At 48.5% G+C, this 10,445-nt stretch overlaps 2 protein-coding genes across 2 annotated transcripts in view; both read left to right on the top strand.

Moving 5' to 3' along the window:
- The window catches only part of LOC310944548 (sialic acid-binding Ig-like lectin 15), a gene marked incomplete at both ends in the record, with an annotated part of 54,197 nt that extends 53,809 nt beyond the window's left edge, over positions 1-388 (top strand). The window contains one exon of the mRNA XM_083910348.1: positions 1-388. This exon is cut by the window's left edge and continues 55 nt beyond it. Coding sequence (XP_083766474.1) covers positions 1-388 — 388 coding nt within the window.
- Positions 389-6,974: 6,586 nt separating this feature from the next.
- Positions 6,975-9,485, top strand: kcnv1 (potassium voltage-gated channel modifier subfamily V member 1; the record flags this gene model as incomplete). The annotated part of the gene is made up of 3 exons (XM_083910349.1): positions 6,975-7,276; positions 7,354-8,015; positions 8,920-9,485. 3 exons carry the CDS (start codon positions 6,975-6,977, stop codon positions 9,483-9,485), a joined length of 1,530 nt encoding a protein of 509 aa, XP_083766475.1.
- Between the last annotated feature and the right edge of the window lie 960 nt (positions 9,486-10,445).

Below are 10,445 nucleotides of genomic sequence, written 5' to 3' on the forward strand. Positions count from 1 at the left end.
CGCTCTGTGCAGGGTTCAGGGTTCACCGCTGCCGGACGTCCAGTGGCTCGGTCCTGACGACCTGCTGCAGGGTTCGCCGCTCGGCCCGCCGCTCCCCCCGCTGGCTCAGGGGGGCGCTGTCGCTCACTACCACACGGTGAGTCAGCTGAGAGACGTGGAGGCGGGGCAACAGTACACCTGCAGCGCCTCCAACCCTCTGGGTAAAGAGCAGGCCACGCTCTACGTCATGACCCCGCGACCCCCGCCGTCGCTGGGGGGCGGAGCCTCGCCCGCTCTCCTGCTGCTCCTGTCTGTGTCTGTGGGGGCAAAGGTCATCCTGCTGGTGGGAACGGGGGCGTGGCTTGTGCAGGGCGGAGCTCTGTGGGGAGTCAGCTGCTGGTGGAAGTGACATCACAGAATGTTGAGGATTTTTAAAAGTGTGTTTGTATGAACGACTGTAAGGCGAGCGCCTGTTGAAAGTGTTAGCCTTTCAACATTAGCATGTAAGTGTTAGCATTTCAATATAGCATTTCAACATTAGCATGTAAGTGTTAGCATTTCAATATAGCATTTCAACATTAGCATGTAAGTGTTAGCATTTCAATATAGCATTTCAACATTAGCATGTAAGTGTTAGCCTTTCAACATTAGCATTTAAGTTTTAGCATTTCAACATTAGCATGTAAGTGTTAGCCTTTCAACATTAGCATTTAAGTTTTAGCATTTCAACATTAGCATTCAAGCGTTCGTCTTTCAACATTGCTATTTAAGTGTTAGCATTTCAACATTAGCATTTAAGTGTTAGCCTTTCAATATAACATTTCAACATTAGCATGTAAGTGTTAGCATTACAATATAGCATTCAATTGCTAGCATTTCAACATTAGCATTTAAGTATTAGCACTTCGACATTAGCATTTAAGTGTAAGCCTTTCAACATTAGCATTTAAGTGTTAGCATTTCAACATTAGCATTTAAGTGTTAGCCTTTCAACATTAGCATGTAATTGTAAGCATTTCAACATCAGCATTTAAGTGTTAGCCTTTCAACATTAGCATTCAATTGCTAGCATTTCAACATTAGCATTTAAGTATTAGCATTTCAACATTAGCATTCAAGAGTTCGTCTTTCAACATTGCCATTTAAGTGTTAGCATTTCAACATTAGCATTCACGTGTTCGCCTTTCAACATTAGCATTTAAGTTTTAGCATTTCAACATTAGCTTGGCAGTGAGAAAATGTGTTTGTTTTGCTTCAAATGTGTTGAATTATTACAATAAAAACGTGTTGATGTCTTAGGAACTGTGTTTGTCGTCTGTCAATCATCGTCGTCTTTATATCAAAACACATGGGGAGACGGAACATGTTGTTTATATATATATATATATATATATATATATATATATATATGTAATGCTGATTATAAAAGTCTCTGGATGTGAACAGCGCCACCTACTGCCAAAGAAGCATTGATTTGAAAGTCGCCTCATGTCCAACAAATCACAAACAGCTAAAAACATCAAAATAAAGACATAAAAACATCAAAAACATCTTAATAAATCAATAAAAACACAAACAACATCAAAATAAAGGAATACAAAGATAAAACAGGCTGAAACAAACAAACAAACAAACAAACAAAGGTTAAAGACAGAGACCATATTGTTACCATTTCATGGTCAGAGCTGAGCATGTGACGCACCGGCATCTTCCATATATGGTCATAAGCAGTCAGGCAGAAGGGAGGGGGCGGGGCAGGGGAGAGGTGAGGGGGGCGGGGCATGTGAAGGGGGCGGGGCAGGTGGTGAACAGAATCAATAAGAGACGTTTGTGATGTTTGATGCTTTTAATAATCATGTGATCACACGTTAAAAACAGCACTGAGTGCACTGCAGCGCCCCCTGCTGCTCTGAGTGAGAACAGTCTACCACGTCTTAAGAACACGATCACTGTTTCTAAAAGCTACGGCACAAACCTCACGGCTACACGGCTACATGGCTAGCACAGGTCACGTGACCTCATCACACGACTACAGCGGTAGGAGGCGGGGCCTCCTGTAGCAGACAGGAAGTGCGGCCCCGCAGCAGTCGTGGTCGCTCCACCTGAAGCCGCTCTTCAGACTCATGAGTCCACACTGACCCTGGTTCATGGCGCCTGGTTCTCCGTCGTCCCAGTTGACGTCGTCCACGTCGTCTCCGTTCAGCCAGTACCACTCACCGCTGTGTGAGCTGCGGCGGAGGCCGATCCACGCGTCGTCCTCGCTGCCGTTCCTCGCCTTCTCAATCTCCGAGTAGATGTGTGTGGCGTTTTCGGAGGAGGAAAAACTGACCAGGTCCAGGTCTCGGCCCCTGCAGAACTGCACCGCCTCACGCCAACCGGCCACCAGGGGGCCAATCAGCAGGACCTCAGGGATTATCACGCAGCCCCTGAAATCTGAGGGACAATCAGAGTTAATCTGTAATCTGTATTAGAAATAAGACCTCAGGGATTAACACGCAGCCTCTCAAGAACTCATGTTGTTGAATGTGAGAGTGAATGAGTGAATGGATGAATGGATGAATGAGTGAATGAGTGAATGGATGAATGAGTGAATAGTTGAATGAGTGAATGGATGAATGTGTGAATGAGTGAATGGATGAATGAGTGAATGGATGAATGGGTGAATGGGTGAATGAGTGAATGGATGAATGAGTAAATGGATGAATGGGTGAATGGGTGAATGAGTGAATGGATGAATGAGTGAGTGAATGGGTGAATGAGTGAATGGATGAATGGGTGAATGAATGAATGAGTGAATGGATGAATGAGTGAGTGAATGGGTGAATGAGTGAATGGATGAATGGGTGAATGAGTGAATGGATGAATGAGTGAATGGATGAATGAGTGAATGGATGAATGAGGGAATGGATGAATGAGTGAATGAGGGAATGGATGAATGAGTGAATGGATGAATGAGTGAATGGGTGAATGAGTGAATGGATGAATGAGTGAATGGATGAATGTGTGAATGAGTGAATGGATGAATGGGTGAATGAGTGAATGGATGAATGAGTGAATGGATGAATGTGTGAATGGGTGAATGGATGAATGAGTGATGGATGAATGGGTGAATGAGTGAATAGTTGAATGAGTGAATGGATGAATGAGTGAATGGGTGAATGGATGAATGAGTAAATGGGTGAATGAGTGAATGGATGAATGAGTGAATGGATGAATGGGTGAATGAGTGAATGGATGAATGAGTGAATGATGAATGAGTGAATGATGAATGAGTGAATGGATGAATGAGTGAAAGAGTGAATGAGTGAATGGATGAACCTCAGTTCTTACCTGGGATTGAGCTGACAGCAGCTGCTGGATTCCCAAACAGAGCGTTGTTGTTGTTGTTGTTGTTGTTGTTGTTGTTGCCCATAAAGTAGACGGCCATCTTGGCGTCAGTGTGCCACACCACGTTCTTCCCCGGCTCCACGGCGACCTCTGTCGACTCGTACTCGGTGCCCACTAGCTCCTCCCACTCCGCACCGGACAGCGAATCCTCGCCGAGGCGAACTCCGCCCCTGAAGTCCCGGTGAACCACGATCACCACGGAGTTCATCATGGAGCTGAGGCCGTTCACCACGAAGCAGGAGGCCAAGTCCGTGTCGGGGATCAGGTCCAGGAGCAAACCGGGGCGGTACAGGACCGCAGCGCCGCTCGTCTCCAGCAGAGGCGACGCTGAGTCGTATTCCACTGGCGAGGAGGAGGAGGAGGAGCGGGAGGAGCGGGAGGAGGAGGAAGAGGAGGAGGAGGAGGAGGAGGAGGCCAGGATCCATGTTTTGCTGGAGTGGTTGGTCAGAGCCGGAGGAACCAGGAAGCTGACGGTGAGGTTCCTGGCGGGCGACAGCGAGGTCTGCAGGAGTCCACATGTGCAGCCGGTCCTCACGACGCAGGCGTGCGACAGCAGGACGGACACGGGACGGTCGGCCACCACGGCCCGGACCCCGTCCTCCTTCAGCACCAGGACCTGAGCGACCTCGTGAGGCTCCAGCGAGAAGTTCCGGGCGTTCCCTCCGACCACGGAGACGGCGGCCGCCTCGTCGCCGCCGACCACGACCAGCTTGAACGGTCGGCGCTCGGTGACGGCGAGCTCGGCGTCGGCGGTGACTCCCGCGATGTCGGGCAGCGGCGGGATGGCGTAGCTGCCGCTCAGTTTGCGCGCGGGCAGAACCCGAGCCGTCTGGACGCTGTTGACCTTCATGGTGACGGCGTTGACCACGACGTCTTTGTCGCTGCCGACCACCACGGTTTTCTCGGAGACGCTGGTCTTCCTGAGCTCCGCGGCGGCGTCCACGCTGAAGGTCCTGCTCTGTCCCGACGCCAGCGTCTGTCTCGCCGTCTCCTGCCAGGTGGAGTCGGCGAGGCGTCTCTTGATCCAGATCGTGGTCCGGTCGTGCAGAACCGTGATGTGGATCCTGTTCGCCGGCGGAACGGGATGATAGTAGGCCACGTTCTCCGGGAACACCACCACAAACTTCATACCGATGCTCGTCTTCTGTTGATCGGCAGGAGTGTCTGGAAAAAGAAAAACGGAAACTGTCGGAACTTCTTTAGCGTTAGCTTTAGCTTTAGCTGCTGCTAACCCTGCCCTATGGTGGCCTGGAAGGGCAAACCATTATTACTTAGCGCACGTTAACGCATGGCGTGTTTGTGTGTCGCCGTGTTTACGTGCCTCGCCACCGTTTTACCAGTAAGTGTCGTTAGCTGCGTTAGCTCCTTTAGCGCCGTTAGCGCGCCTACAGTCGAACTGTAGCGGTATGTTTATTGAACGATAAGAGCAGCGCTACAAATAACATCATGTTTACGTGCTGCGGCACCATTTACCAGTCAGCGCCATTAGCTGCGTTAGCTTCTTTAGCGCCATTAGCGCGCCTACAGTCGAACTGTAGCGGTCCGTTCATTAAACGATAACAAATAACATCATGTTTACATAACTCCCGATTGTTTAAAAGAGTCTTAAAAGTTACGCTAAACTTTGCGCTGGTGACTAAAGGAGCTAGCACAGCTAATGGCGCTAACTGTCTAACGATTACGAAACATGAAACTCTTTTTAAATAAATACTGCAAACAAACGAACAAAGCGTTTGGACTCTTCCAGGCCGCCGTACTGACCTGATGCTAACCCTGATGCTAACCATGCTACTGTTGTGTGTGTGTGTGTGTGTGTGTGTGTCAGAGTGAGCTGTGGTCACCAGCGTTCTGAGTCGTCAGCATCAGCGTCGACGACAGCAGGAAGAGAAGCAGCGCAGGAAACATGACGACACCTCGTTCACAGCCTGGAAACACCTGGAAAACACCTGTTTGAACACATTTACAGTGCCCCCTAGTGGCGTCACAGTGCACCTGCTGCTTATAAACACCACAACGTCACAGTGAATCAAAGGTTTTTCATGTAAAACAGAGAAATTCACAGTGAGACAAATAAAGGAATAAAAACTCCTTCTTTTATGGAACTGAATATTAAAGCACACTGACCTTTGACCTTTGACCTCTGACCTGCTGCAAATCTTCAAATAAAAATAAACAGATTTTTCCACTTTGAGCTAAATCTCGTCCTCGTCTTCGTCCTCGTCCTCCGTCTCCTTCAGTCCAGAAATGAAAAAGACATTTGTCAGTCAAACGAAGACGTCCAAGGACGTTTGCATGAGGAGGGCGGGGTCAAAGGTCACGGGGTTTGAAAGTCAAATGAGCTGCACACACACACACACACACACACACACACACACACACATGGTGGTGCTGTGGGACCGCCTCTGGTTGCTTAGCAGCAGGAAGTGAATGGCAGCCGTGTGCAGTGTCTGTATGGAGGGTGATTAATGCCACATTAAGGTAAAATCCTGTTTTCCAAAGTGACCAATCACAGCAGAGAAACACCTGAGTCTGACTAAAGTGTGAGTGTGGCATGAATCACCCTCCATACATGCACTCATTTAAAGCTGCTGCTCTTTCACACACACAGACAGAAGCTGCTGAAGATGAAGATGATGATGATGAAGATGATGATGAAGAGTGATATTTGCGATCTCTTCTTCTTCTTCTTTTTTTAAAGGTAAGAGTTTATTTTAAAAAGATAAATATTTAATTGTAATTATATTTATTTTTGATTTTTTCGTCGTATGTGAGCTCTGTGGACTCTGACCTTTGACCTTTGACCTTTGACCTTTGTCGCGTCGCGTTAAAACCAGACCTCATGTGACGTTCAGGTGACAGCGTTGGGGGCGGAGCCTCCAGGTCAAAAGATCACAGTGACAAAGAAAAGACTTAATTTGACCTGATTTAAGATTATCTGAAGAAGAGATTAAGATTAAGATTAAGATCAAGATCCAGATCCAGATTAAGACCGAGATCGAGATAAAGATTGAGATTGAGATTAAGATAAAGATTGAGATTAAGTTTAAAATCAAGATCTAGATTAAGATTGAGATTGAGATTGAGATTAAGATTAAGTTTAAAGTCAAGATCAAGATAAAGATCAGGATCTAGATTAAGATTGAGATTGAGATTAGGATTAAGATTAAGATCGAGGTTTAGATCAAGATTGAGATTAAGATCGAGATCAAGATTGAGATTGAGATTAAGATGAAGACGAAGATTAAGATCGAGATTAAGATCGAGAATGAGATCAAGATAAATATTAAGATTAAGATTAAGATTAAGGTAAAGATCAAGATCAAGATCAAGATTAAGATTAAGATCGAGATCGAGATCAAGATCAAGATCAAGATTAAGATTAAGATCGAGATCGAGATCAAGATGAAGATGAAGATGAAGATGAAGATTAAGATTAAGATTAAGATTAAGATAACCCCTCCTAACAATGGCCGGAATATTCTCAGATTATCTTTGGTCTGAATGAAAATGTTTGATGTTAGCATCCAGAATTAGAATCCCGCCTCCTTTGTTCTTGACTCCTCCCACTCTACACCTCTCCAAAAGCCCCCCCCCCTCCTCCCCCCACCATGCCCCTCCCCTCTGACTCAGATTTGGGGGCGGAGCTCCTCAGCGACAGCACCTCTGCGGCGTCTCTGGACTCCAGCGTCTTCTTCAGCGAGACGTCCTTCGTCCTCGGCGACGTCCTCGTCATCAACGTGGGTGGGCGTCGCCACGCGATGCCGCAGGAGCTGCTGGCGTCGCATCCGGAGACGCGGCTCGGGAAGCTAGCTCGCTGCCGCGGCCGCGCCGCCGCGGCGCTGGAGCTCTGCGACGACGCCGACCTCCCGGAGAACGAGTTCTTCTTCGACCGCAACGCGCAGACCTTCCAGTAGGTGGCGCCGACCTCGCTCAAATAGACCAATGGTCGCGTGACGTGTTTCACGCGTGTTTCTGGTGGTTCCTCAGGTGCGTGATGAACTTCTACCGCTCAGGACGCCTCCACGTCCAGGAGCAGATCTGTGAGACGTCCTTCCTGCAGGAGATCCAGTTCTGGGGCCTCGACGAGCGCCGCATCGACTCGTGCTGCCGCGAGCGCTTCGAACGCCGCCGAGAGCAGCGGCTAACGCTCGGCGTCCGCAGGGACGGTCCAGGAGGTTCCACAGGCGACGGCGACGAGGACTTTGTGGGCGTGGCCTGTCCTGCTCTGCGCCGCCGCCTGTGGAACCTCCTGGAGAAACCCGAGTCGTCGTCGGCCGCTCGCACCTTGGGCTCGATGTCCGTCCTCTTCGTGGTTCTGTCCGTCGCTAGCATGGTGCTGGTCTCGCTGGACGCGGGCGAGGACGCGGGCGTCGGCGCCCCCTGGCTGTTTGACGCGCTGGAGTACGCGTGCGTGGTGTGGTTCACCGCGGAGCTGGCGCTGCGCTTCCTCTGTGCGACGGACAAGTGCGCGTTCAGTCGCCGCGCGGCTAACGTGGTCGACCTGTTAGCCGTCCTGCCGTTCTACGTCACGCTAACGCTGGAGCGTCTGAGCGGAGGAAGCGGCGAGCTGGAGAACATGGGCCGCGTGCTGCAGGTGCTAAGGCTGCTGCGCTCTCTGCGCATGCTAAAGCTAGGACGACACTCCACAGGTGGGCGGGGCTAACCACCACAAGTGTCCTCTGTGATGTCCAGGCCTGAAGTCTGTGCCCTGGTGTCATTTTGTCTGTACTCTTTATTGTCCTCTCTTGTCTGTCCTGTGATGTCCTCTCTGATGTCCTCTCTGATGTCCTCTCTGATGTCCTCTGATGTCCTCTCTGATGTCCTCTGATGTCCTCTCTGATGTCCTCTCTGATGTCCTCTCTGATGTCCTCTCTGATGTCCTGTGATGTCCTCTTGTCTGTCCTCTGATGTCCTCTCTTATGTCCTATGATGTCCTCTCTGATGTCCTCTTGTCTGTCCTCTCTGATGTCCTCTCTTGTCTGTCCTCTGATGTCCTCTCTTATGTCCTTTGATGTCCTCTGATGTCCTCTTGTCTGTCCTCTTGTCTGTCCTCTCTGATGTCCTCTCTTGTCTGTCCTCTGATGTCCTCTCTTGTCTGTCCTCTGATGTCCTCTTGTCTGTCCTCTTGTCTGTCCTCTCTGATGTCCTCTTGTCTGTCCTCTCTGATGTCCTCTCTTGTCTGTCCTCTGATGTCCTCTCTTATGTCCTATGATGTCCTCTCTGATGTCCTCTTGTCTGTCTTATGATGTCCTCTTGTCTGTCCTCTCTGATGTCTTATGATGTCCTCTTGTCTGTCCTCTGATGTCCTCTTGTCTGTCTTATGATGTCCTCTTGTCTGTCCTCTCTGATGTCTTATGATGTCCTCTTGTCTGTCCTCTCTTATGTCCTCTTATGTCCTCTTGTCTGTCCTCTCTGATGTCCTTTGATGTCCTCTCTGATGTCCTCTTGTCTGTCCTCTGATGTCTGTCCTCTGCTGTCCTCTCTGATGTCCTCTTGTCTGTCCTCTGATGTCCTCTCTTGTCTGTCCTCTGATGTCCTCTCTGATGTCCTCAGGTCTGAGGTCTCTGGCGGTGACCGTGTCTCAGAGTTACCAGGAGGTGGGGCTCCTCCTCCTCTTCCTGGGAGTGGGCGTGTCCATCTTCTCCGTGGTCATCTTCTGGTTGGAGCACGACGTTCCCGCCTCCACGTTGACCAGCGTCCCCGCGGCGTGGTGGTGGGCGACCACGTCCATGACCACGGTGGGTTACGGGGACGTTCGGCCCGACACGGCGTTGGGGAAAGCGGTGGCGTTGGTTTGTATCCTGTCGGGGATCCTGGTCCTCGCTCTTCCCATCGCCATCATCAACGACCGCTTCGCCTCCTGCTACGGCGCCATGAGGCTCAGGGAGGAGGAGGAGCGACACGCCCACGCGATCGCCGCGTTGGCGCGCCGGTCCCTCGCCAGCGAGGCGGCGGAGGGCGGGGTCGGGGGAGGAGTCAACCTGAGGGACGCCTACGCCAGGAGCGTGATGGAGATGATGAGGCTGCGAGGACGCCATCGCACGACCAACGAAGAAGAGGAAGAGGAAGAGGAAGAGGAGGAGACGTCATGTGACCTCCTGCTCAGAAACATCCCATAATACTGACGATGACCCAGATCTTCTGAAGGACAGAGCTGAAGTTTAAAGTAGGCCGACGCCCCCTTTTCTCTAAATATAGTCTTCATCACTCCAGAGAGCAGGGGGCGGAGCTTCAGTCAGTGTCACATGACAGCTCATTTAAATATTCACACACTGTCCACATATGAAGATCATGGTTCATTTGTTCATGTGTTCATGTGTTTATGTGCTCATTTGTTTGTGTTCATGTGTTCATTTGTTTGTGTTCATGTGTTCATTTGTTCATGTGCTCATTTGTTTGTGTTCATGTGTTCATTTGTTTGTGTTCATTTGTTCATGTGTTTATGTATTCATGTGTTCATTTGTTTGTGTTCATGTGTTCATTTGTTCATGTGCTCATTTGTTTGTGTTCATGTGTTCATTTGTTTGTGTTCATTTGTTCATGTGTTTATGTATTCATGTGTTCATTTGTTTGTGTTCATGTGTTCATTTGTTCATGTGCTCATTTGTTTGTGTTCATGTGTTCATTTGTTTGTGTTCATTTGTTCATGTGTTTATGTATTCATGTGTTCATTTGTTTGTGTTCATGTGTTCATTTGTTCATGTGCTCATTTGTTTGTGTTCATGTGTTCATTTGTTCATGTGCTCATTTGTTTGTGTTCATGTGTTCATTTGTTTGTGTTCATTTGTTCATGTGTTTATGTATTCATGTGTTCATTTGTTTGTGTTCATGTGTTCATTTGTTCATGTGCTCATTTGTTTGTGTTCATGTGTTCATTTGTTTGTGTTCATTTGTTCATGTGTTTATGTATTCATGTGTTCATTTGTTTGTGTTCATGTGTTCATTTGTTCATTTGTTCATTTGTTCATTTGTTCATATATTCATGTATTCATTTTTCATGTGTTCATGTGTTCATGTATTCACATGTTCATTTCTTCATATATTCATGTATTCATTTTTCATGTGTTCATGTATTCACA

The sequence above is a fragment of the Microchirus variegatus genome, assembly GCF_963457635.1.
Source record: "Microchirus variegatus genome assembly, chromosome: 2".
Taxonomy (NCBI): Eukaryota; Metazoa; Chordata; class Actinopteri; order Pleuronectiformes; family Soleidae; genus Microchirus; species Microchirus variegatus.